At 37.3% G+C, this 27012-nt stretch overlaps 4 protein-coding genes across 9 annotated transcripts in view; 2 read left to right on the top strand and 2 right to left on the bottom strand.

Annotated features, from left to right (window-relative positions):
• The first annotated feature begins 267 nt into the window (after positions 1–267).
• On the top strand, positions 268–4696 carry LOC122402489 (protein DDI1 homolog 2). Of its 2 annotated transcripts, none has more exons than XM_043405311.1 (6): positions 268–610; positions 1312–1527; positions 1612–1866; positions 2270–2575; positions 2643–2762; positions 3764–4696. In XM_043405311.1, exons 1-6 carry the CDS (start codon positions 349–351, stop codon positions 4006–4008), a joined length of 1404 nt encoding a protein of 467 aa, XP_043261246.1. In that variant the 5' UTR covers positions 268–348; the 3' UTR covers positions 4009–4696. The 2 variants fall into 2 exon arrangements, with proteins under 2 accessions (XP_043261246.1, XP_043261247.1); XM_043405312.1 differs by having other exon boundaries at positions 530–664.
• Positions 4697–5732: 1036 nt separating this feature from the next.
• LOC122402514 (inositol 2-dehydrogenase-like) lies at positions 5733–8282 on the bottom strand. Its single transcript, XM_043405365.1, has 4 exons — positions 7856–8282; positions 7219–7461; positions 6581–6962; positions 5733–6205 (listed from the first exon to the last, which is right to left on the bottom strand). Exons 1-4 carry the CDS (start codon positions 7939–7941, stop codon positions 5756–5758), a joined length of 1161 nt encoding a protein of 386 aa, XP_043261300.1. The 5' UTR covers positions 7942–8282; the 3' UTR covers positions 5733–5755.
• A 2103-nt stretch (positions 8283–10385) lies between these two features.
• Positions 10386–12878, top strand: LOC122402515 (probable enoyl-CoA hydratase, mitochondrial). 2 transcript variants are annotated; one of them, XM_043405367.1, is made up of 8 exons: positions 10386–10785; positions 10897–11023; positions 11537–11743; positions 11815–11939; positions 12053–12257; positions 12340–12459; positions 12536–12603; positions 12670–12878. In XM_043405367.1, exons 2-8 carry the CDS (start codon positions 10927–10929, stop codon positions 12733–12735), a joined length of 888 nt encoding a protein of 295 aa, XP_043261302.1. In that variant the 5' UTR covers positions 10386–10785; positions 10897–10926; the 3' UTR covers positions 12736–12878. The 2 variants fall into 2 exon arrangements, with proteins under 2 accessions (XP_043261302.1, XP_043261301.1); XM_043405366.1 differs by having other exon boundaries at positions 10388–10785; positions 10887–11023.
• An 89-nt stretch (positions 12879–12967) lies between these two features.
• Positions 12968–27012, bottom strand: part of LOC122402517 — a 46991-nt gene continuing 32946 nt past the window's right edge. For 3 of the 4 annotated variants that reach the window (XM_043405368.1, XM_043405370.1, XM_043405369.1), the window contains exons 2-3: positions 16444–16966; positions 12968–14765 (exon numbers count right to left, since the gene is read on the bottom strand). In XM_043405368.1, the coding sequence (XP_043261303.1) occupies positions 14575–14765; positions 16444–16912 (660 nt within the window). In that variant the 5' untranslated portion in view covers positions 16913–16966 and the 3' untranslated portion in view covers positions 12968–14574. The remainder of the gene's footprint in view (positions 14766–16443; positions 16967–27012) is intronic. The other variant, XM_043405371.1, reaches the window with a different exon arrangement.

The following is a 27012-nucleotide window of genomic DNA, read 5'->3' on the forward strand; positions in this document are numbered from 1 at the left end:
CAACAAATGTTGATATTCATGTAATAAACCGGCTGTACACGTAAAAACTAAATAAATAATGAATTGTTTTCTACTTTTTATTGTACATCTATGCTGTTTTCCTTCATAAAAACTTTTCTCTTTCCCTGTAACTTCCTTACTGGGATCCAACGGTACCCTAAATTCTAGTTAAGTATATATGACAGTGAGGGCTCTAGCGCTCACTTCAGTGCGCATGATCAGAAAAATCCCACGAAAGTCTACCTCTGCCCTACACTACCAAAGTCCAATTCTCCAATCTGTCCAATTCCCCTTCTAGTGTTTTCCGATCGCCTGAATCGCGCGGACTGACCAGAACGGTTAATAACGATGAAGGTGACTGTGACCACTCTCAGTGACGACATCTTCGTCCTGGATGTTAGCGAGGAACTGGAATTGGAGAATTTCAAGGCATTCTGTGAGATCGAGAGCGGCGTCCCAGCACACGAGATCGTGATCGCATTCAACGGCCTCCCCCTGATGGACGATAAAAAATCGCTGAGGGATCATGGGATCAGGGACGGTGACGCGGTGATTTTGCAGCACATGCACCAGAGCGGCACCAACTTAAACCTTCACCCCTTTAACGGAGGTCAGCTTCAATACCGCACCATTATTTAACGCGGCGATCGAGGCGGGTCGTGAGGTTAGCTTTTCGGCTTCGATTTACGTTTTCAATCACTCTGTATTGTTCACATCGCTCGAGCAGATCTCACTTGAGAGCTAAGACTCCGTCATCCACACACACTGCACGATCCCAGTGCATTCCAAACTCGGATCGACTCACTCGACTGAGCATGCAACCCTACGTTTAGTTATGTTTGTTTTTCGTTCTGTTACCAAAATAATTTGCTTCAGTTGTACACGAAACGAAAGATTTTGGCTGCTAAAAATCATTTCTTCGGCCAAGAACTGTGCAGAGCATGAATGTTGCTTTTACAGTCTTGTTTTGTGTATTGGCTCTTGTATATTATAAAGTGATTTTCATCTCTTTTATCGAAGAAAGCAGCAGAGTAGTCTAATGCTATGGAAGTAATAATTGCACAGGTCTTTTGAAGAGCCAAAATATTTTGCCATAGTTACATTACTTTTTAGATTATCTTCTGAATCTTCATAAAACCTTTCAGTTGTCTGCATGGTTTTGTTAATGCAGACAGAATGATTGAAAAAGCTTTGCACAGCAGTTGATTTAATGATAGCTTATTGCAATGCGTTTGTCTCGTGAGTTATTTAAGAGCGCATTCTGCATAGTGAAGAAGAGAATGTATTAAATTCCAAGATACGTCACTCTAGCTGTTCCCATGTTGGACTTCAGTTCCATCAGAGTGCCAGGAGCATCCAATAACAGACAACCTACCACCTCAAATAATGCTGCAAGAGTACAAAATCCTAGAAGCGAGGATGATCCAGCAATGATAAGAGATACGCTCTTAGCTAATCCGGATCAGCTAGCATTGCTCGAACAGAATAATCCTAGACTAGCTCATGCCTTGCTAACTGGAAATCTTGGTGAGTTTTGACTAAATATATTTTTAAGTCTGCATTTTACAGTTCTGGGACCGTGTGTTAATTTAAAGATTTTATGGTTTATAGAGATATTCTCCAATGTACTCAGAGAGCAAATAAAAGCTCGAGAAGAGCGTCAGGCTCAAAAATTGAGGATGATGAATGCAGATCCGTTTGATACGGAAGCACAGAGGCTAATTGCAGATGAAATTAGGCACAAAAATATTGAAGCCAACATGGCAGCTGCAATGGAATACAATCCAGAAACGTTTGGAACAGTTGTTATGTTATATATTAATTGTAAAGTCAATGGATTTCCTGTTACAGCATTTATTGATTCAGGTGTGTATCCATTTTTTTTATTTATATTTAAAATTAACCAATAGAAAGTAATGAAACTTAAATTCATATGATGAATATTTGATATTACCATTGGATTGGAGTCAAGATTATTTTTAAATATCTTTGTTTGACTGCGTTCAGTTAGTGGGTGTCTATTTTTAAATTTCTTGCATTTTGAAAGTCATTCTTTATAGTATGGTTCTTCATAGAGGGAGCAGTTTAATTTTAGACATTGGAATCTGCACTCTCATACGAGTCATATTTTTATACTTTTAAATAGTCTTGATTCTTTAATCTAAAAGACTCCCATCAAAAAGACTTTTCTATTACATTCGGTAAAACAGTAATAAGAATAATTATGTTTTTCTATAATATTCGTTAAAACGATAATATAAAAAATTAGGTGCACAAATAACTATAATGTCTGCTGCCTGTGCGGAAAGGTGCCATATAATGCGACTAGTTGACCCAAGATGGGATGGAGTGGCCAAGGGTGTTGGAACTCAACGCATTATAGGACGTATACATATGGTACAAATTCAGATTGGCAATGATCACTTGACAACGTCATTCAGTGTTCTTGAAGAACAATCTATGGACATGTTACTGGGTTTGGATATGTTGAAGAGGCATCAGTGTTGCATAGACTTGAAGAAAAATGTTCTGAAGATAGGTACCACTGGCACTGAAACATCATTTTTAGCAGAAGGTGAATTTATTAAGGATATCAGTCATTCTTTTATTTATTGTTGTACTATATAGACGTTTTTCCTTAGGTGAGTTGCCCGAGTGTTCAAGGTTGAGCGGCAACAATGAAGGGGTCTTTGATGATAGAGAACTTCAAAGAGCTTTTGAGGACAGTTCTAGAGAAGCAAAGAAGCAACATCAGCAAAATGGTACGTATGTATCTGTCCAGGTTATCCTTTCTCACTCTCTTTTTTTCTCCATAATAATTCTTTCCAAGTACTTATCGCCAATGAAATAGGGATAAGTAAATTCCTATAGCTACTAATTAGGGGTGCGCGAGAACCCGAAATATCTGGTCGGGTCGGAAACACGAAATTTTTTCGGGATCGGGACGGGTCCTTGAAAGTTTCGAGATTCCCGAAAGAATCGGGATTTCCCAAAATTCCGAGAACCCTCTAATCATTTATATTCGTTTTAATGTATATAAGAGCTTTTTGCCCTTATGTTAATGAATAATAATAATAATAATAATAATAATAATATATTCATGGGCTTGAATTGTTTATTCTAGGTGTTTGCAGCAAATTATGTTATTTTACTTTTTACTTATTCAATTTACAATTATAGAATTATACGATTCGTGGAATAGAAATAGTGCACAAATAAGTAATAAGTATAATTATTTATTGTAAATTTTCATGTAAAAAAGTCACTTTCTCGATATTTTCTGTCAACAATTTTGTTCGACTCGATGTTATAATATTTCCAACCGTGGAAAATAGCAGTTCACTAAGCACGCAGTTACACGTTTGTTCACATCAGGTCACATGATTCTTAGAATCCGTGTTTCCAATAACTTCATAAAAACTGGTAGAAGAACTTGAAAGAATGTTGTCCATCACGAATTCTTTTCAAGAGTCTCAACAATCTCGAACTTTTTGGGAAACCCGATTCTTTTGGGAGTCTCGAAATATTCGGGAGCCCGACCCGACCCGATTCGTCCCGACCATTGGGTTCTCGCACACCACCCCTACTACTAATACATTTTTCTCCTATCCAGGAAGATCCAAATAACAAGAACCAGGTCCTTCAATTTGCCTGGACTGATGTTTCTAATAAACTGAGAGTCGATCACTTCCCTTACGTATTCGTGAATTTATTTATCGTGTGTTCAAAAGCAGAGAGAGTGCTTTTTCTGTGTGCTTTGTAGACGGTCAAGGAAGCAATAATCCAACCGGGATGTCGAGCAGACCAACTGCACTAGAAACAACACTCCAGTCTCAAGATCCTTTTACGGAGGAAACAGTCGAGGAAATCGTGGCCTTGGGTTTTACCAGGGCGCAAGTTATCGCGGAATTGCGCAGATTTCATGGAGATAAAACGCAAGCCACTGCTGTGTTATTCCTGAAATCGTTAAAATTTGAAGGCAACGAAGAAGCAGAACTGAACTTTTAAATCTTCGAATAGCAAATCGAAGAGATAAGAGAATTTGTACTTTTTTTTGGTAGCGATTTTCAATAACAATGATTATACATTTGATGCACCAAATGACCAATAACGCTCAGACAAAGGTGGTATCACATCTGTGCTCTGGTATCTAACTATAATTACCGCAATACGCATAAGTTTAGGAACAGTATAGAAAGAATTATAAGGTTCTAAGTTAGTCGACTAGTTCTTTTTTGTGGAGGTAAATCAGAAGTTATGTTACATTCGTCGGCGCTCTTAATACTTTTAACTAGTTCAAATCCATTTAGGAAATAGAGACGTGAAAGCATAGTCTTTGTTTACGAACGTCCCAGGCTTTGCGACCAAATCAGCTTGCCTCTGGAAGTTAGTTCCTCCGTAATTTATTGAATAAATAAACTTTGTAATGCTAAATGATCGTTAAAGATCAAACAGTCCAAGGGTTTTCCATTCATTTTTTTCTATTTTACGAGGCAGGAAAGAAAACACAAGCAAAACTCACGAGTGGGAACCTTTTATTATACTTTTAGGTGACCGTTCATTGAGTCTGCACAACGGACAACATGAATTTTGTACTGTTACTACCTGTTTAGGGTATATGGTATTTTTCTGTATTTTCTTATTATATCGATTAAAAAAAAAAAGGAAGAAAATATAACAACGTAATTCACCCGTGTTTCTATTCTGGTGCGTATTCCTTTTAATAGTCATTCTACAAACGTATCACGTATCAATAATTTACACTAATCTTGGAATAAATAATTGTTTAATGTACATGTAAATTTAATATTTGATAATCGTAGTTCCTTGTTTGAAGGTTAATTTTTACTACATTAATAACATCCATAAATTTATTTTTAGAAATAGTATTTATATTCTTTGTTTTACAATCATATAACAATGCCAAATGCAGAAATACATATATGTAAACAGTTTTACATATGAAACAAAATTCGAGTGATTGTTGCGAGAGATGATTCGTTGCGCGGTTGATCCCCGGTGCACCGAAAGTTCCGTCTGGATCTCTGCTCAATTATGCCAAATCTGGCCACACTGATATGATCTCTATCTCCTGTGCGCGGACTTCAGAGGTCTGAATGTCTGATCCGTCTGATAAAAGTCTTAACTCGATGCTGATAATAAAGCTAGGCTGACTAAGACTTGTAAATTGCAGATCTTCACATGAATTCCGGCTATAATCAGTGTCAGGATTAGACAGGATTAAGGAGGTATTCCGCTGTAAATCTTTAAAAAAATCAATTTCTTTTTACATTTTTTTGAAAAATAAAGTTTAGAAAATGTATGTACAGAACCCGACCCCCAAACTCCTTGTTTCTTTTATGTTTTTTTTAGTCCGCAAAAGTGATAAAAACTGAAAATTGAACTTCAAAGTGATATATTTTTTAAATTATTGATTTTTTTTCTTTCATTTTAGTAACTGCTATAGTCAAACTCATCCTAATTAAGAATCTATTTTCATTTTTTATTTTAAAAGTTTAGAATGGCTGAAATTATGCAAACCATAAAACAACGGTTTTTTTTTATTATGTTTTAGAATATGTAGAATGTTTAATTATTGTTTTGCTTTGAAAAAATTTGCATATATTACATATGTATTGAAAAATATGTGTGAGATATTTTGACAAAAAAAATTGAATGGATTGGATTGGTTAAAAAGGATCATAGGATAAATAAGGTGATAATGAAACAGGTTTTACACAGTCCAATCATTTATTTATGGAAGTTCATTGTTTGCCCACTTAATATCTATCATTTTTCCGGTACGAACAGATTCCACGCATGCAGAAGCAATCTTGCTGATTGCCAGAGTTTCTTTGGGCAGCACGGACATCTCTTCCTTGCCATGGATAATATTGATAAAATGATCTAGTTCCCTGCAATATCCGTGCATGAATCTACTAGCAAATGAATACCACATGGGAGCTTGGTTGGGCCCCTGAAGACCACTCTGCAGGGTAACACCAGAAAGGGGACGTTCGTTGTCTGCAGTTAGTACACCTTTCTGGCCAAACACTTCAAGACGCTGATCATATCCAAAACAACTGTTTCGTGACACGTCGATCACCCCTAAGGTACCAGAAGGAAAATAAAGGGTTATTACTACTGTGTCATAGTCACCTATGGCTTTAATTTCTGGAATGTGTGCATGAGCTTGAACAGCAACCTGCAATTAAACATTTGCATAAAAAAATTGTTAGAATAGCATAGGTGTGCTTATTATCTTAAACAAAGAAAGCTAATAAAACTCCAATAGTTTAGGGTTTGCTTAATTACCAAATAGTAGGGTAAAGTATTCATTACTGACATAATAGGTTTGATTAAATGGTTTATGGTAATGATTCTTAATTGCTTACAGTGCTCATGGACCCTTTCTTTGTAAAACTAACTGTTTGAAAATATTGTCAGAGAATTTTGGATTTTAGTTTCGTCTTAGTAAAGTACTTCTGCCAGCATTCAGAAGTTTTCAAAGATATCAGCATTATTTTTTTTTTTAGTTAGAAACCTGCCAAATTTTGTTGATGTTACAAAAGATTGTTACCTTAATTGGGTATTCCCCAAGAATCCAAGATATTATGTCAAAGTCGTGGACTATGCAGTCATGAAATATACCTCCAGACATTTTCAAATATTCCAAGGTTGGGAGAGGAGAATCCCTAGCTACAGTTTTAATGACCTGAACGTGTCCAACTTCGCCGTTTCTGACTCTGTGCTTGACTGCTGAATAGCTAGGATCGAAACGCCTGTTGAAGGCACAGAACAACGGTTTGCCAACCTTCTTTGCAACCTCGTAACATTTTAGACTGCTCACGGGATCTTCAGCCACCGGTTTCTCGCAAAAGACCGCCTTTTTCGCTTCCAGTGCACTCTTCACGATCGCTTCGTGAGTGTACGTAGGTGACGCGACCACAACCGCGTCCACGCTAAATGATAAAGAATGATTTCAATACTTAATCAAATATTTGGATCCTCTAATACATTTCATATCTAGTCGAGCAAAAATTCAGTAATAGAATTACTCTAGTATATTTTTGAAAAGTTTGAAAGGTGTAGAAAGCTTTTAAAGAATTCTGAATAATACTATAATAATAATAATTTATAAATAGAAATATGTATACAACGAAAATGAACTGTACTTTCAAACTTTCTGACAATCTTGATAAAAAAGGTGAGACTTACTTTGGATCATTATATACTTTATCTGATTGTTTACTGTTCAAGAAGGTAACGTTATCCAGGTGCCAGTAGTCCCTCAGGTTCTTCCACTTAGATTCAACATCGTCGACGATATACAACAACTTTACGCGAGGATTAGTAACAATATTACTTAAATGAATGGTTCCAGCGCGACCGATACCGAACAGGGCAAGTTTCAATATTGGTTGATGTAAGTCTTTCTTCAACGCGATATCTTCCAAGTATCTGTAATGACATCAAAATCACTTTCCAGTAACTGAAGAAAATGAAAGTCTCAAAGAAGTGGAGCATCATTTAAGGATCGGATAGAAAGATCTAGATGTTTCTTTTCTTAGTATAGGAGTTGAAGAAAAAGCTAGTTGTTGCAGAATTTTCCTGGTATTGTACTTGAACGTTTCACATTTTCTCGCTTTTAATAGATAAAATATTTAACAGAAAATATTAAAATCAGAAAATCATATTTTCTTTTTTCAAAAATATAATGGTATCAATGACTCATATATAAAATTGTACAACTCTACCAATGGTTATACTTCTTATTTGTTATATTCTATAACTGCCGAAAAATTTGTTTAAACGTTCATCATTGGCGAAGAATGAAAACTGTTAAATTACTCACTTCTGATAAAGATAGTCCTGCTCGGGCGGCGAGGGTTGCGGCTTCTTAAACGGTGATATGGGATCTTTGAATTTTAGCGTTGCCATGATTTTAAGTTGACGTGCAGGTTATTTGCGAACTATAAGTACCAGTTAATACGAAATTCACAGTACTTACCGAAAATGAATGATAGGCGATTAACAAGCTCTTGTATATAACTAAATCAGTTGACAAGGTGGGGAGAGAACCCACGAAAGTGTGACGTAAATTATATATGAGATTCAGCAGCTCCATATATTTATATCTCAAAAGATTGTCGTTCAAAGGCCACATCTTTCTATAAAGCTTGCTTAACTTGTTTGTGATGATTTATTAATTACTACAAAAAGGCTCGGAAAAGTTCCATATGAAAACAGATTACAGATATACGCGTGAAAGAATCATCTCCATTAGTAGAAGTTGGATGTTTCTTTCCTGAAAGATTGAGCCAAAACTTTTTTGTACAAGCGTAAAGTGTCGGTCTCAAATCTTTGTCGAGTTAGTCGAGTATATAACGGTTAGTATGTTATAGTCGAATTCGACTTTTTACTGGAAAAAATTCCGAACTCGAATTTTATTGCATAGCATTGCCAAAAATATTTAAAAAAATAAAACTGGCTATAAATCATATTGGATGCAAATATAAAAACTTGCTGGTAGTAAGTAGTAAAATTACAACATTTACAATTGCGCACCGTGTAAAAGAAAGCATTAGAAAATGGAAGAAATAAAAATTAAACACAGCTACACTGTACAGGATATTGGAGAAAAGATGGATGTCATATATTCATACAAGATACTCTTGAGCCCTTAGATGCAAGGTCTAATTGAAAATATTTTTAGTGGTGTCTTTATGTTTACAGTCAAAATCCATTTTAATGAAATGATTGATTAAAATCGTTAATTTTATTTTTTATATACCCATTCTAGTCATAAGTTCTGTCAGTACCTTAATCGTGTATAGCAAAAAAATAATAGCCAATAGAAGATTAAATTTTGTATATTTTAAATTTAGATAAAAAATGCTATAAAGAGATATCTTATATATGTTAATATATTATTCTTAATTAGGGGACATTGAGAGATGAGTAGAGATAATCATCTGAGCTTTTATTAACATCATACTTTTGTTCATTTTAGATGAGTTTGGAGAATGAATAAAATATAGCTCTAAGTTTTATACAATCTTTTTAACATAAATTTAACGCATGGCATAGTAAGGCTGAGGGCTAAATCAATTTAAAAAATTACTAGAAGTATCAAGAGTAAGCACTTTTCCTATTTTTCTTATAAAAGTTCTATTTATTAAAAATTTATTTTTATACGAAGGTAATTTTACTTGAGTTTTACTAGGATACTTAGATTATCCTAGCACTGAGCTAGTCTATCTTCCTAAAGCTGACCTGTTTACATTTTAGAACACAGACGTTAAAGAAACATAGAAAACTAACGTGTATTTAAAAATTACTTGATTCAATGCATCAATTTTATTTTAATTTAATGAATTGTTACATATGTATTAAAGAAATTAAGTTTTGTTCATTTATGGGTGACGAGTTTCTCCAAAATTTCCTAATATTTGTTCGAAATGATAAAAACGTGTTGTTTAGTATGTGCAGGCCGCCGTCCACAAAGGATTAAAGTAAATAAAACGTATTTAAAACTCATGTATACTTTGATATTGTTGCTTGCAGTCAGAGCAATAATTTTTCAAGGTGTTTCACCTCTGTTTTGAAGCATTATATGTATAAATGGAACGATATCGTGTAGTACACGATTTGTAATATATATTTGTATAGTCGAAGGTTATCAGCATATCGTCTTGCGTATCGTTAAAAGGATGAAATAAAATTGTGAAAGTAGTCAATATTCGTTGCATACAGAGTGGAATTCTACCACTTACATTAGATTTCACAGAACCTTCTATTATCTGAGTTCTGTTATCATGGAATTTATTTACTAAATATATTTGGAAAATTTCAGTAATTAGTGCAAGTACCAGAAAAACTGAAAGAATACAAAAGAACAATGAAAAATGACGAAAATAAGAGAAATATAATAAAAAATTCTGATTATAAAAGTCGACTATGCACTATTTTGAACAATAATCTGTGAACGTTTATTCGAATGATGTGCCAAGTTTAGATATAAAAGCATTTATATTGATCGTTAATGACAATTTACAATTCGTCGTTGACTTTTACATTAAAGGTCACTTGATCGGCAATCGGAATAGGTTTCCAAATATGGAATCTTCTTTGTCTTGTTTTTGCAAGGATCAAAGATATGCTTGATTTCACTTTTCTAGAAACGAAAGTGTGATTAAGCCGTTTCTGCCGTGGTAATGTAATCAGAGTTACACAATTAAGCTCGAGGCAGACAAAGTATAATTATGAAACTATTTAATAATAGCACAATTTTATAATCAAACTGAACGATCTGAATTAAGAAAAAGACAAATTATTAGAAAAGTTTCTTACTAAGTAAATTTCAATTTTTGGAACAAAATAGAAAAAATTGTAGAGTTAGATATTAATGAAATGATATTTACAAACAGTCTTATTAAGATGAAATGATATTCTTATCTTATCTAAATAATTTGAATAGAACAGAAGCATTAATGATTAGAGTTTCGATTAAGTCGGTACGCGACGCTGCATCGCGTTATCGGACCATACTGTGCACGTACTATTCTTCTATTCTCACTCTCAATCGGAGGAGAAATTTCTAAAAGCAAGGAAAGGCATACGGTTGTGTATTAAAAATGTGTGTTACTTTGCATAGAGCTTAAGCTATTGTACGACACGCAACATCGTATCACTGGATAGTACTAGCTTATTCCTCCACTCCCACTCTTAATTGGAATTATCACTGTAGAGGAGTTACAAAGTTACTATTCGAACAGTGTACACGTAAGAATTCAAAATATACTAATATCTTATTAATCTTTAAACTTTCCAAATATTTTTTGTACTAAATCTTTTGAAAGACTGATCGTTTTGGCATTAACCAGTTTTATCCAGTTTTGCGGATCTTAGGACAAGTTAAGTATCATGGCAACCATGCGTATCGGTCAAATTTTCTTCGCCAGGTCCTTGCAAATAAGCCGAAAACCACAACAGATTAGGTCCAATGTTAAATACTATTGCTGTGAGTACCGTCGATCGAAAATATACAGTGCAAAACAAAACTGAATCGATAATAATACTTTTTTAGAAAATCATAATTTATTTGCATAGTTACTTTAGATTTGACAAAAACGTATTACACGCACGATTTTACTCCTATCCTGCTTTAAAAACTATGTAACAGTTTTATTTTGTGCTAATTAATTAACAGGTTATATGATCTTATTTGTGACTCAATTTTGCATCATTGCACGCATCGTAATTAATAGTTTCAAATAAATTTAATATTTTGTCCATTAGACTTTATCAACTATAACAGCTGCAATTTGTTTAATATACTTTGAAATGACTCCTTTTTCTAGTTACTAAGTTACTTAATACATGATTATATTTGTCAAAAATAGTATATAAGAATTGTAGACACTTCTTTTTGAAAAATGTTAAAGAATTACTTTTTCATTTAATTTTTTTAAATTCATGGTACAGTAAAGAGGATTTTAAACAGTTGTTGATCATACAAATTAACTTTATATAGGTCATGCATCAAACTATGAATTTATCAAGGTTGAAACCATGGGCGAGAAAAAAAATGTAGGTTTGGTTACTTTGAATAGACCAAAAGCACTGAATGCTCTTTGTGATAAATTAATCGCTGAATTAAATGATGCAGTAACCAAACTAGACAGGAACAATAGTATTGGTGCCATTGTACTTACTGGTAGTGAAAAAGCATTTGCAGCTGGTAAGTGTTCGCAAATAACTTATGCCCTTTTCCTAAATTAGTCTCAAATCTAAACAAATTTGTCCTTTTAGGTGCTGACATTAAGGAGATGCAAAATAATACCTACGCAGATACCATAAGAGGTAATCTCTTGAGCACTTGGAATGAAGTTTCCAAAATAACAAAACCTGTGATTGCTGCTGTAAATGGCTATGCCGTAAGTTGCGTAAATTTTGTTTTAATAATCCAAAAACAGTAAATAATTCAAATATTTTCTTTACATAAAATTGTTTACAGTAAAATTGTATAATGAATTTGTTGTACATTTAGTTAGGTGGAGGTTGCGAATTGGCGATGATATGCGACATCATCTATGCTGGAGACAAAGCAAAGTTTGGGCAACCGGAAATCACCATCGGAACGATACCCGGTGTAGGTGGCACCCAAAGATTGACTCGCGTCGTCGGTAAGAGCAAAGCAATGGAAATGATACTTACAGGAAACCAAATCACCGCTGAAGAAGCAGAGAAAAGTGGTTCGTTAATGTAAAAGTAGAAAATATCATTATGTTTGATGCGCGAAATGTTTTACATTCATGTAAATGTTTACAATTATAGGACTGATTAGCAGAGTCGTCCCAGCAGACAAGCTCGTTGCGGAGACGATTAAATTGGCTGAAAAGATTGCCTCTCATTCACAAATGATCGTTGCCATGGCAAAGGAATCCGTTAATACGGGTAATCGTGTTCAATCTTTCGCTGATTTTTTTGTTTATTCTATTTTTTGAAACATTTTAACATGCTTTTCTTGTAGCTTATGAAACCACTTTGAAGGAAGGGATTCACTTTGAGAAGAGAATGTTCCATGGTACATTCGCGACGGTAAGAATATAACATAGAAAAACACAGTAGTTATTAAAAATATATAATGTGAAATTAAATCTTCAGAGTGACAGGAAGGAGGGAATGACTGCTTTTATCGAGAAGCGACCACCTAAGTTCACAAATCAATGAAAAACGCCATATTGTTTACTATTAAATGTATAACAAAATAAGTAAACTAATTTTTTTACTGAATTTTATATACATATGTTAAAGGAGATACTCTTTAAATCTGTTATCACGAGGAAATGTTTTAATAAACATTTGTTTTGTGAACATTGTGACGTTCGAAACGAATTTTTATTTAATCACTACGTTTACATCGTTATGATTTTTCAATATGTTACATTTACAGTTAACGCAGCATTGCAGTTGATACATCAGGTAAATGATTATTGTTAATAGTAATACGGTGATTGAGTTTTCTTAAAGCATGGATGCTGTTTATCCTGAAACTACGAGACGCCTTCGAACGATAGGAACAATGGAATTTCACACCGATGTCGTGCATAATAAATATCAACCTTTATAATACGCAGTATCCTGATATCACCATGATTTTTGGATACATTTTTATCAAATACGTCGCACTCGCAAAATCGAAAACCACTTTAGGGTACAAAATATTATTCTCGTTTACATTTGTGATTTCTTATGTTAAAGTGCCAAAGAGAATTGTTTAAATAATTTATGTTTAAATATACAGTTAAACCTCGGATCCTGAATAATTCGAGAAGAATAATTCAGGTTAAAATATCCCGATTCGATCCAGTGGGTCTGAAACAGAGTCGAGTGGTGCCAAGAGACAGAAAAATCATAGGAATCCTCTTCCAGATAATAAAACAAACTTTTCACTTCCTCACCATCTTCCACTTCCGCTGTCACTTCTCCTCCATACAGGTACGATAAAACTAGATTAAGTTTTGTCTGTATATTTGATTTGTTTATCTTTTTCGTGATAGATTTAATGGTTTCCATTGATTTTATGTTAAGAACTTGCATACAAAGTGTTATCAAAGTTTAAATAAGTAATCATTAAGGACCGAAGAACTGATTAATTCGTTTTACATGAATTTCTTATCCTTAAATAATTCCGGTTTACGAAGAATCTTTAGGAATAAATTAAGTTCGTGAACCGAAGTTTGACTGTATAATCGTGTTTCGTCTGCTAGTAGATAACGCATCAAATTTGCAGAAAAGGAGCAATATCAAATTGCAAAGAATCGCGCGAAAATATCGTTTTTCTTATCAAATTCATTATTATTATTTAGTTTTCGTATCTTCTGTAAAATCTGCTCGGTTGACTAGCTAATACTAATAATGTACAGGTATGATGAAATAGCTGTGCATATTTAATGTTTCACGTGACTACCGTACTCCACCTGGTTTTTCTCGTTCTTATCATTAAAATTACAAAAGAAAAGAGGAAAATCAAACTAACTACACTTACAGTCTAAGTATTTCGCTGCGTTCCTTAGTTATTACTTAAGTACACACCAAAAGTTCCATTTAACATTGTGAGACCGCAACATCTCGAAGGAGTTTCCATGATGTCGCGCGGTATTATTTACAAATATTTTTATCGGAAAATTTCCCCAGGTAAGAATCCAAAAGAATTCTAAAAAAAACATCCTTCAAAAGAACTCTAAAAATATCGCCGTGATATGTTAACGCGAGATGAAAAAGGCACTCCATGAATGTCACTTCCGATCGTTAAACATTCCCTTGTTTTATACAAAAATTTGGTTTTGTATTTTATCGTTGGTCCTTGTTCTTTTTTAAATGAGCCCGGAAACTCCTTGGAATCGGTAAAAAAAAAAAATCGGGAAGTGTGCTTTTTTCACGCGGGACAACTTGGTTTCTTGTTTTATGTATATCACAGTTGCAAGCTCTGCTCGAATAACTAAGTTGGTACAGTTAGAGAATATGGAAACGGGTATTCGGTACGTCGAGAGTTATTGGCCGAGTAGTTTACCGTTTGTTGCGATTCTTCATGGTGAAACGTCTCCAGAAGTTACCGCTCTTCTTTGACGGCGTTGCAACCGGCGTATCGTAAGGGTAGCTAGATTCTTCGTCGGTGTCTTGCGCATTTGGTGTCTCCCTCGTCGGCGAGCCACCATGTCCGGAATCCCTGTCTCCGTCTGTTGCATTCTTTTCCAATCCTGTAACATAAGTACCGTTATTATGTTATCAGTAATGCATGGTTAACTTTCGTAAGATTTGGAATCTAAAATTGTTGAATGAGCGATAGAAGTTGTTAAAGCCATTGCAGAGGGTGATCGGCCACTCCTGGGAAAAATTTTAATGGAAGATTCTAGAAGCCGAAATAAGATGAAAATCAAGAATATTAATTTCTTGTCCGAGGCTTAATTAAAAAGTTATTAAAAAATTAAATTAAAAAATTTCAGATCATTCTGAAAAAATTATTTTTGTTTGCGGGGCTCAATTACAATCATTTTTGGTGAATACACATACCTCTGAAATCCTACGCACTTTCGAGAAAAAAATTCTTTACCGAAAGTACAATGTCTAACCCTGAAATTTCGTGCGAAAAAGAAAATTTCAAATAGTTCTGAAAAAATTATTTTTAGCTACAGGGGTCAATTATAATCATTTTTTGTGAATACACATACCCTTGAAATCCTACCCACTTTCGAGAACAAAATTCGAGTACATACTGAAATTTTTAGACGAAATTAAAAAATTTCAAATCATACTAAAAAAATTATATTTAGTTACAGGGGTAAACTACAAGCATTTTTGGTAATTAGACATACCCTAGAAATCCCAGCCACTTTCGAGAACAAAATTCAATGGGTGGACAAATTTTTCGACAAAATTAAAAAATTTCAAATCGTTCTGGAAAAATTATTTTCCGTTGCAGGGGTCAATTATAATCATATTTGGTGAATAGTCATACCCTAGAATTCCTACGCATTTTCGAGAAAAATATTCTTTACCGAAAATATAATGTATGGATAGAAATGTTCGCTTGAAATTTCATGCGTATGTTTAAGACATCATAACTTCTGAACGGATTGGAGGATTTTAATGTTTAAAAAGGCAAACGACGCGTATTTTAATGAAGAATATGTAGAAATTCCAAAAATATTGGAAAAGCTGTTCCTTAACTTCGTAAAGTAAGAAAAACCCCATAAAAATGGCCCAATATTCAAACAGCCATAACTCCTATAATAGTGAATATATTTCAATGAAACTTTTTTCTGAAGTAGAGCTCATGGGCACCTACAAAAAAGGATTAGACAACTTTTCTGTAGGGCGTCAAACAAAATTACTAAAAATGAAAAACGAATTTAAAAAAAAAATCGACAGGGGTGCCTAAATTTTTCGACGAAAAAAAAATTTCGAGAAAAAAATTCAGTTCGGGCGGAACTTTAAACGTTAATAACTTTTTAACGAATCCTCCATCAACAAATTAGTATTCTTGATTTTCGTTTTATTTTGGCCTCTAAAATCTTCCATTTCAATTTTTTCCAGTGGTGGCCGAACACCCTGTATATTGAAGACAGAGATGTCAACTTATGTTTCTGAGCAATTCCTACACCTTATTCAGATATATTTTTAACTACAGACGTTTGTCTCTTTGTTTATCGAATGGCTCTTGATATTTATACATAGCGCTGTATCTATGACTCCCTTAGAGCCCTTTTACACGATGTTACTTGTATGCGATACCATGTATGAGATACATGCCGGAAACTTTGATCTCAACGTACACTGCGAGTAGGCAATGTATCGCATACAAGTATCCTTGCGTGAAAGGGCTGTTAGGGTACACGGACTTTAGGTTAAGAACCAGTGGTTTATTATTAAAATTACCACCACCTCCGGCGCGTAACATGTCCAGAAAAGTGTTCTCCGCGTTGCCACGCGTGTGTCCCTGTTTCTGCGAGGGTGTACCGAAGCTCAGGCTCTGAATATTGATTTCTGCCTTGAGCTGTTCCGGGGGTATGTCGTCCACTCGAAACTCGTTCGGGTCCTCGACGAACGCCTGCTGTAAATCGCGCATGATCTTCTTACGGATGGTCTTCTTCATGGATAGGTGTCTTTCCAAATGTTTCACGTCGCTTTCCGTTAGAGTTTTACTATTGTCGCGACGACGTGACTTCTTTTTCTTGCTGTTTTTAGGACTCTCTTCCTCGCCAGAGGTCGAGCCGACGGACACAGCGCTGTCGTGGCCTGGCGCCTTCTCCTCGGCCTGGATACGCGTGTTCTCCCATTTGCTGCCGAACCCGAAGATATCCCGCAGATGAGGGATGTTTCGATCGGCTGTTTGTTGTCTCGCCATCGTTCTCTGTTATCCACGGCTCGAGGATGCTTTCACCCCAATACAACTATTGATCTGAAACATAGAATCGATTCTAGAAACTTTCTGTTGGAATAGTCATTACAGTTTCTTTTTCTGCTCGAGTATCACAAAATCAAAAATGTTAGGTCTACGAATTGTTAAATGATCTCATAAGTAATATTATACTCTTATCTTACTTTAAATATTGAGTTGAACGCGCGTTTCCAATGAGGTGTCTATATCCTTTTGCTGTCTCATTTATTTGTAGTTTTCCTTTTGACTACTGACAAGATATGTGTTCATCGCGTATTGCTTTACGGGTTTCGAAGGGGAATTACAGTTATAGAAACAGTAAAGAACATTTGTGATGTGCACGGATAAGATACTGTAAAGATTCGTAACTGTCGAAAGTTTTTATATTATGATAAGGTGGCAACTTCGAAAGATACAGTGTAATGTGAGATCTTGAAACTGTTCAATTTTTTTTGTTTTACCATTCTTAATTCTAACTGGAGCTAAGAAATGGTTCTGACTCGTCTTACTTGCGCAACCTCATACGTTACGATAAATATATAAAATACGCAGTCCAATAGAAAATGCTGAATATTTAGTACGGAGTAAAACGATGTACGCATATAGTTAACGCGGGTAACCTGTTGTTCCTAATAAAGGTTGATTTATATTATCCATATAGTAATTATAGTTTGAAAACGTTTTTACATTTATCCTTAACAGTAGTATTATCAACGACTTGCGTGTACTTCTATCAGAGGGGTAAAAGTGATTTGTTTTTAAAAATAATAAGTAGAGGAAAGTAGAGTAAAACCACATACAACAAAGATTTTACAAGCATTACCAGCTTTAAGTAAACCTTGCTCGATCAGAAAATGAGATTTTTGTTTAAAAAAAACATATTTAGTTATTCAGGAAAATAAGATGTTTCGACAACAGTGAAATGTCGAAATGAAAATAAGAAAAAAGAAAACCTCTTTATAAAATTAATCATTTATGTACGTCAGTAGAGGTCATAAAATTTCAAAAATAAAAAGTACTAAAAACGAGCAGTTATGACAAATAACAAAACAAGTCATGTTTTCCCCTTTGGTAGATTTAATGTTAGAAGATCTATATTGCATAGCATTGTTATCAGAAAAAGGATAGAAAAAAAAACTGTATAAACATTCGTTTGTTTTTCCTATAATGGTATTTGTCTAAACCGAATTGTGCCGTAAACGTTTCGTGTATGAACGGATGATATAAATCGGCCTTAATTAGGTGTGCGTGTGTTGAAAGCTGTTTCCCAGGCGCCGTTAAATTGTACGGTTTTATCAGGGGGCTCGTGGTTGACGGAACCTTGACGCACGATGTATCCCCGTTACCGTAAACACAGGTCGCAATGTATATAAATGCATTCAGCATGCACGTTTCGTTTTTCAGCATATACGGACTACGACGGCGTTTTTAATCACCCCTGGAGGAAATCCGAGTGGTTCGACCGGATCCCACCGACTCGTCACAAAAAAAAAAGAAAGAAAGATTCACGAACGACGATCGAACCGTTAGATCGTAATGTTGTAACAAGTCAACGACATTTCTGGCTGGTATGTCGTATCATTTGTTTTCCCTTTGCGAGCATCGCGTGGAATCGGTAACTATTAACCAATTTAGCACCAAATTACACTACACGCCAAAATTAAGGGATCACTGGTTTAGATGTACATACATACATGTACACAAGTTACTTATTTAATAGCATTTACCAATTCATGACAATTCATACTTACGTACAAGTATAGTATAAAACCTGTCCAAGTAATGGTAATTTTATACAGTGTTCGGCCATCCCCGGGAAAAATTTTAATGGAGGATTCTAGAGGCCAAAATAAGACGAAAATCAAGAATACCAATTTGTTGATGGAGGATTCGTTAAAAAATTATTAACGTTTAAAGTTCCGCCCGTACTGAATTTTTTTCTCCAAAATGCGCAAGATTTCGGGGGTATGTCTATTCACCAAACATGATTGTAATTGACCACCGTAACCGAAAATAATTTTTCCAAAACGATTTGAAATTTTTGAATTTAATTGTTAATAACTTTTTAACGAAGCCTCCATCAACAAATTGGTATTCTTGATTTTCGTCTTATTTTGGTCTCTAGAATCCCCCATTCAAATTTTTCCCAGGGGTGGCCGAACAGCCTGTATATTTATTTTCTATAATAATTGTGACAATTTTCAGGGTTGACGGGTTTAGGGGATTTTTCCATGAGAATCATCTTTGGAGAATATGGTAGTAGACAAAGTAGAATATACATTGTTTGAACATGTACATCAGAACAAAAGGGATGAATTTGATTTATAAATAGTTAAATTTAAAGTGCAAAACCTGTATAAGGTATAACCGAAAGATGATGATAAAATATCGGTATAAGTCTCTTTTCAGGGCTTTCTTTGCGCGGGGGTCTGAAGCTGAAGCTGAAGCTTTATTAGCTTCGTGGTAGATTCGTCCTTGGATCATATAAATATGAAACGCACTGAACTATGAATGCGACGTCATCGAATGTCAGATGTTTTTGCTGGAGACGAATCAACGAGCTAGAGAACACGAAATCAGAATACGATTTTAGTGCAACGAAAGACCAAGAACGAGCAGACCGAGGCAGGCAGTCGTTATTGGAGCATTAATAAAAAGGCAGCGGGTTATTGTTCCCCGATAAAGTCGCGGCAGTTACGCGATTCAGCGTGGGCCCCGCAAGCCCGATCCGTCGATCGATAACGCGAAATCTCGCCCACGTTTTCCTTGGCGCACTTTCCATCTGCGTCGCGAGTCGTGAGAAACCTCTTCATTTATACTCGGAAAGTTCTGTTTTCATCGCGACCAACGAAGAGAACAGTAAGCGTTCGCGTGTACGGCTGCATTTTAGCACTTTGACGGCCGCTGTCACGTATATGTTAGTTTGTCAATCAACCGTTATCGGCCGCTGTCACGCGTATGTGATTTTACCGTTTCAATCACCATATCATTGATCATTCAACTTATTGCGTTTGTTTAGGTTCAAATTTGAGGTCGTGCGCTTGTTATGGTATCTCAATGTACGATTCCTCCCAATAATACTCCTAGCATTCTCGTGTGCCTCACTTTGATTCACACCGTCGCGTCGGTGTAAAAAGATGTTCAAAGCTATTCGTATGAAATCGAATGATGAATCGCCCTCAATAGCTAATGATAGTTCGTCGACTTAAATTTAGACAAATTGATCAGGAATCTTCAGTTTCCGTAACTTCATAATTTGGAAATAGTCTGTAATGAAAATGTCTAAGCAGACTGGATCGACTAGTAAGTAAAATAAGCACGTGTTTAGAGCACTTGGGGAAAGGAGCATCAAAGAATTTTTTCAGTATCCTATGCCGAGTCAAATGATATATTTTTAATTTTAGAAGTTAAGTTAGTTTTGAAAATAATGATCTATGTCTTGATGTAGCTATTGAGCTATTGAGTAAACAATTGTGTGCTGTAATCAGTAACGTACCCTGATGACGATACTTTTGGTCTACTACAATGATAAGAACTCTTATTTCTAAGTATCTAAGTCTTATTTTTAAGTATTAATGTCTGGACAGTTAAGCATTGTTGGGTTGCGCTTAGAGCAATAGTTGGTGTTGGTCTGGTCCTGTTTCTAAGGAAAAAGAAATATTTAAAGAGACTGTCTTTGACGTTTACGACGATATCGACGAGCTATGTAATTTAAAATCGGTATTTATATGGATGCTTAATAATAAAATTATGTAGAGATAATATTTAAATGTAAAATTTAAATATATCAGGTCAAAAAGCAGTTACGGAGCCTTGATTATATTGAAACTCTTGCGAAAATTGCTGGCGGCAGGCAATAGTCTACGTGAGAAACGTGCGGCCATTAAAGTGTTAATACTCGAGTGTGGGCGCATTATGCGCCACGAAGAATGACTGTCTTCGCCATTTGTGCGTCTTGTCGTTAGCAACTATACGAGCCCTAAAAATAATCATGGTTATTCAATAACTGGAGTATCCAAAGTGCTTTGTTCGAATAAGTCACATTTTGCTCCCACGCTTTCCGTAAATTCTTTCTTGGCCTCTTACGATGCATCACGTACTGTTTTCAAACATTTTAGCAAAAGAATATTTTCAATTTCAATATAATCCAACGCTGAAGTCGGTCATTTTAGAAAATAAAAGTCTAAAACGTTATTTAAAGCAGTTATTCTTTATTTTCATTTCAGGCAAAGCTTGGAACTCTCCGCGTTACAAGTGTTACATGGTTAGAAGTCTGACATTTTTTAATGAAAGTGCGCCAACTGAAAAAATTGAGGACCGAGTTTGGAATGAAAATGCAATTTCCATAGCTTTTGCAACGAGCCAATAGTGTATCCGTGTTGCCTGGTGGCGAGCTGGTTGCCAGGCAGCCAGTTTTGTCCAGGTAGACCGCTCCTCTCGTTTCCTCTTTCGATCTATCGTGCCCCGTTGCCGATACAAACGCTATATTACGCTGCTATCGACGTTTGATATCGGTCGAACCAGCGCAGCGGTGCGCAAACTCTTTTTAATAGAGTCAAAACTAGTTTCCGGACTGACACAGAAACCACCTTTTAAATGCAAGCAAACGAGTGGGAGGGATTAGGCGTTTATTTATTCGTAGAATGCAGTGTTCTTCCTTTTTCGACTTGATAATTCCATGGTTAGCTTGCTAGTAAAGTTAGACTAAATTTTGTTTGAATAATAGATAACCAATAGGGAATATCTTATTTATTTTTTAAATGTTTCATTAAATGGCTATTTTACCCACATTTTTTAGGGTAGTTTTCATCCCTAGAATATAAATATCAGTCGATACAAATATTTATATCTAATAATTTTCGATGCTCTATCTTGGTATCATTATGAATGATGAAATAGTTTTGATCACTTTTTTATGAATATCTAATTATCTAAACCATTTACGATTTAGTGAAATTCTTATTTGGACATTACGAGTGCTCAATAGTCAATCTTTTTTTACTTTCAGCATTTCTTTCTATCTTTATTAATTCTTCAGCCATTTCACCATTCCATCGCTTTGAAGTAAGTTTCCATATTTTGAACATGGATAGCAACAAATAAAAAACAAATATATTTCTAATATTTTTTACAGCTCTACGTTGTTGTCAAATTTCATAAAAATCGATGATCTTCGAACGAATGATGCTCCTTGTTAGCGTTATAAAACGAGCGTCGATTCCGGTTCGACGAACACCGCTATTACGCGATTAATAACCGCGATCGTAAATTATTACGTGGCACGGTACTAGTTGCGCACCACTGGCTTAATGGATGAGTCTAGCCGGTGTAGCGATCGCGGTGAAAAATCTTTCCTTTGAACCGGCGAATCTGCCGCAATTTTGTCGTCAGCGAGCACGTCTCGTACTCTTTCATTACGACGTTCGTTGATTTTGGAAAAAAGAAATTAAACATGGAAATGCAGTTCCAGAGAAAAGCTTGGTACCGTAGTTCAACGAACCTTCCGTCGTGCTTTTTGCTGCAACTTGACGCGAAATAGACAAGAAAGGTTCCCACCGTGTGGGGATCTTGCAGAAAATGCACTACGTTCTGGACGACCAGAAACAATAGTCAACAGTTGCCATAAATCGTCAAATTACGGCTAGAGAACTTGCATCGAAGTTTAATACTCCTCAAACATGTGGCATTAAAACCCTTTATTGTCTCGGAGTGACTTTCAAACTAGATATATGGGCTGTACGCACGATTTGAGCAAAGAAAACAAATCGTAACTTGCGATGAAAAATGGATATTTTATAGCAGTGTGGGATCGGGAAGATAATGACTCCGCTCTGTTCCGTTCCGCACAATTTTATTGTTGCTGTCGTACAACGACGTGACTCGTGGTGCGGGTTACGCTCGACTCTCTGGTACGATCATCGCCACCGTACCAAGAGGCCTTCAAAAACAAAAGACGGTCAGAGACGACGACAACGGCTTTTCGGCTCACGCGGCTCTGGTCGTCTCGTGTGCAACCATCGTCTCGTGTGCAACCATCGTCTCGTGTGCAACCATACATTGTAGCGGCTTCGAACGGCTAAGGCGTATGTGGTGCCTTGGCCGCCACACTACCCCCCTGCCAGTAATTGGCACAATTACGAAAAATTGACCGACTACATTACCACTACCATTTACTCTATTATATAAAATACGTTATCCTAACTAAGATTTACATTACAGTATTTGAACAGAGTTGAAAAAAAAAGGAATTTACATGGAGTTTAATATATAATACGTAATACCTAAAAATACATGAAAGTACATAAAAGTGATGGATAAAAATAAATGGTATATGATACTTATTATAATAATGCGCAAGCCTTAAGTACTACCGCGTAATTTGAAATCGATCGGGAAAACGTACGCGTCTACCTGAACGCGTAACACGTTGTTGTATAACCGGCGCATTGTCAGGTACGTTTGTTTGTGTGACCGGCTGATTTTCTATGCTCACGGGATCCGGTCTGTTTTCTGCTAGCATATAAGCAGGCTTTAGCCTTTCAATTGATATATTTATTTCCTTACCTCTAATGTTTATTGTAAATGTTTTTTCGCCTCGGCGCACTACGGCGTATGGACCTTCATAAGCGGGTTGTAAAATAGTTTTGGCTGAATCTGTTCGGATGAAAACATGTGTTGAACTGCTAAGATCTTTGAAAACGAATGTACGATTAACGGAATGGCGTGATGCATTAGAGGGACTCAATTTAGAAAAATGGTTGCGTAGTCTATTAGTAAAATCGGAAGCATTTTCTGTGCCTTCCGCTGAATGCGAAGACAAGAACTCTCCCGGTAATCTTAATGGCTCGCCATAAACTAATTCCGCTGAGGTAGCGCCGAGGTCTTCTTTCCAGGCGGAACGAATACCGAGTAGAACCGTCGGAAGTATTTCTGTCCACTTGTCGGATCCGTGGCACCTTATAGCCGACTTGATCTGTCGGTGAAAACGCTCTACCATCCCATTGGCCGCTGGGTGATACGCCGTTGTGCGAAGGCGTGTGGATCCAATTAAATTGTTCAGCGCAAAAAATAATTTGGATTCGAACTGCCTACCCTGATCGGTGGTAATCCGTACGGGAGCACCAAACCGCGCTACCCAACCGTCATAAAAGGTTCGAGCTACGGTTTGGGCCTCCTGATCGACCATGGGGAAGGCTTCCGGCCACCGCGTATATCTGTCTACACAGGTCAGACAATACCTGAAACCTTCGGACACCGGTAAAATTACTATGTCTAAATGAATGTGTTCGAATCGCGCAGAAGGTTTAACAAATGTAGCCAATGGTGCAGTCACATGACGGGAAATTTTTGATCTTTGGCACGGTATACAGCAACGTGTCCACGTGCGAACATCTCTTTTAATCGACGGCCAAACATAACGTTGCGTTATGAGCTTGATCGTCGCGTTAATACCTGGATGTGATAATACATGTAACATATTAAAAACTGCACGTCGGAAAGGAGGGGTGACATAAGGTCTTACATTCTTAGTCGAAATATCGCAAAAAATTTCGGAAGACGTGCCAGGCAACGAGACTTTGCGTAATCGCAGGCTAGATTCGCTATTCAACAACCGCTGCAACTCCTCATCCTGGGCTTGCGATTTTGCCAATTCTTCGAAATTAATCGAGTGGTTAACCGTTTCCACTCTGGACAGTGCATCGGCAACGACGTTGTCTTTACCGGAAATATGTTGAATATCTGTAGAGAATTGCGCAATGTAATCTAGGTATCGGAATTGTCGAGGAGAGCATTTATCTAATTTCTGTTTGAAAGCGAAAGTTATGGGTTTATGGTCTGTAAAAATCGTGAAATGTCTGCCTTCGAGCATATGTTTGAAATGTTTTATTGCTAAATAGATAGAAAGTAGTTCCCGGTCGTAAGCTGAATACTTCTTTTCGGCAGATCCTAATTTCTTAGAAAAGAATGCTAATGGTTGTCGTTCGTTGCCGACGCACTGATGTAAAACAGCTCCTACGGTGTAATCAGAAGCATCGCAGGTAACCGACAATGGAGCGTTGACCGCAGGATGAGAAAGCAGGGTTGCGTTTGCTAAACTATTTTTGGTATTTTCGAAAGCCTGACGCGCTTCCGAAGTCCAGGCTATCAGGGTCTTGCCCTTTAAATTGCCGGCTAGAAGGTCGTTCAAGGGTGCTTGAAAGCGAGCGGCATCTGGGATAAAACGGCGGTAAAAATTAAGCATTCCCAAGTACTGCCTCAAATCCTTCGCGTTTTTCGGAAGGGGAAATGACTTTATGGCTTGTACCTTGCCGGGCAAAGGTTGAGTGCCGCTTTCATTTACCCGATAGCCTAGAAATTTAACTTCTTCCTGTCCGAACGTGCATTTACTCGGATTAACAACAATGCCATAATCTTTTAATCGTTTAAATAATAATTCTAAATGGCGCAGGTGATCGGCTTGGGATTCTGAGGCGACCAAAATGTCGTCTATATACGCGTAACAAAAATCGAAACCGCGTAAAATTTCGTCGATAAAGCGCTGAAATGTTTGCGCGGCATTTCGTAACCCGAACGACATGTACGGGAATTCAAAAAGCCCGAACGGCGTTGTAATGGCCGTTTTTCCGACGTCTTCCGACGCAACCGGAATCTGATTATAAGCTCGGACGAGATCTATTGTGGAAAATACCTTTTTGCCACTCAGTTGTTGCGCAAAATCCTCAATGTGACGCACGGGGTATCGGTCGGGAATTGTCCGTGCGTTTAACGCTCTATAGTCACCGCAAGGCCTCCAAGCTTCTTCGCCCTTCTTCGGAACCATATGAAGGGGTGCTGACCACGCGCTCTTCGAAGGACAAGCGATGCCCATCTTCACCATCGCGTCGAACTCCTTCTGGGCAGCCTTGAGCCGGTCCGGTGCAAGCCGCCGCGGCTTGCTGGAAACGGGTGGTCCAGGGGTTGTCTCGATGTAATGCACCGTTTGGTGCGTAGTCCTCATCGGGGTGCCGCTAGGCCGTGTAAGTTCCGGCATCTGCATCAGGAGCTGGTGGTAAACGGTAGTCCCTGCTACTGTCTTCACCGACGGCGTTTCATCCTCGGCTCGTGTTCCGCGGACCGTTAACGACGTGGTCCGATCGACGAGGCGACGATTGCGGATGTCCACCATAAGATCGAAGTGATCGAGAAAGTCTACCCCGATTATGGGTTTTGTAACATCCGCAACCACGAATCGCCACACGAAATCCCGTCGTAGGCCGAGGTGCAGGTTTAACGACACTGTCCCGTAGGTGTTAATTACACTCCCATTCGCCGCCGCCAGCTGGTACTCCGATCTTTCTCGCAATCCGCCTAGCAGGCGGCGCGGAAAAACGCACAAATCGGCCCCGGTATCCACTAAAAATTCCGTCTTCGAGCTGTTGTCTAAGATGAAGAGGCGGCGTGATGCTGGATTTGTGTCGCTGGCCGCCATCAACGACTCCCCAGGTCGTTTCCCTGATCCGTGGCGTTCCAATTGCACGGTGCAACGCACCTCTGCGCGGCCGGACCGAACCGCCAATGGTACCAGCATTTCCCTTGATGGTCCATTTGTCCTCCCGCGGGCCGCTCTCGCGATCGCGATAGAGATCGTCTGCGGTAGCGCGAGTTTGGATGATTTCGGTGGGTCCACCTGCGACGGGAAGATTGCCCCTGGTCCACCAAGGATTCACGGATGGCAGAAATTTCCTGCCTCAAGGAAAGAGCCAATTGTGACATCTTAATGTTTAACATGGCCTCGATGCTCGGGCCCGGCGGGGGTATTTGGCAGGATGCAGATACGCTCGTAATCGCGGCCTCCGTGACGTGTACCCGCGGTGTCATCGTATCCGCAACAGCGTCTGCCAACTCTGCCACCTTATCCAGCGGGGTGTCCCGCTGCGTGGCTAAAATCACCTGCATATTAGCAGGTAGTCGGCCCATCCAAAGCGTCCGCAATACACCGTCCGAAAAAGCCGTACCGGCCAATCCGCGCAGGTGACGAAGAAATTGGGACGGTTTTCTGTCCCCGATTTCCTCGTGTTCCAATAACC

This window comes from Colletes gigas, unplaced genomic scaffold, assembly GCF_013123115.1.
Source record: "Colletes gigas isolate AHSC1104 unplaced genomic scaffold, ASM1312311v1 Colletes_gigas_Sc00037, whole genome shotgun sequence".
NCBI lineage: Eukaryota > Metazoa > Arthropoda > Insecta > Hymenoptera > Colletidae > Colletes > Colletes gigas.

What these genes read in the sequence shown, in the direction of transcription:
- LOC122402514 (XM_043405365.1), bottom strand. Translation starts at nt 7,941, where the DNA reads ATGGCAACGCTAAAATTCAAAGATCCCATATCACCGTTTAAGAAGCCG. An exon ending in CAGGACTATCTTTATCAGAA is followed by an intron (nt 7,462 to 7,855) that starts GTGAGTAATTTA and finishes ATGTCATTACAG; the next exon opens with ATACTTGGAAGATATCGCGT. An exon ending in AAAGTATATAATGATCCAAA is followed by an intron (nt 6,963 to 7,218) that starts GTAAGTCTCACC and finishes TTTATCATTTAG; the next exon opens with CGTGGACGCGGTTGTGGTCG.
- LOC122402489 (XM_043405311.1), top strand. Translation starts at nt 349, where the DNA reads ATGAAGGTGACTGTGACCACTCTCAGTGACGACATCTTCGTCCTGGAT. An exon ending in TACAGCATTTATTGATTCAG is followed by an intron (nt 1,867 to 2,269) that starts GTGTGTATCCAT and finishes ATAAAAAATTAG; the next exon opens with GTGCACAAATAACTATAATG. An exon ending in AACATCATTTTTAGCAGAAG is followed by an intron (nt 2,576 to 2,642) that starts GTGAATTTATTA and finishes GTTTTTCCTTAG; the next exon opens with GTGAGTTGCCCGAGTGTTCA.
- LOC122402515 (XM_043405367.1), top strand. Translation starts at nt 10,927, where the DNA reads ATGGCAACCATGCGTATCGGTCAAATTTTCTTCGCCAGGTCCTTGCAA. An exon ending in TGAAAAAGCATTTGCAGCTG is followed by an intron (nt 11,744 to 11,814) that starts GTAAGTGTTCGC and finishes TTGTCCTTTTAG; the next exon opens with GTGCTGACATTAAGGAGATG. An exon ending in CTGCTGTAAATGGCTATGCC is followed by an intron (nt 11,940 to 12,052) that starts GTAAGTTGCGTA and finishes TTGTACATTTAG; the next exon opens with TTAGGTGGAGGTTGCGAATT.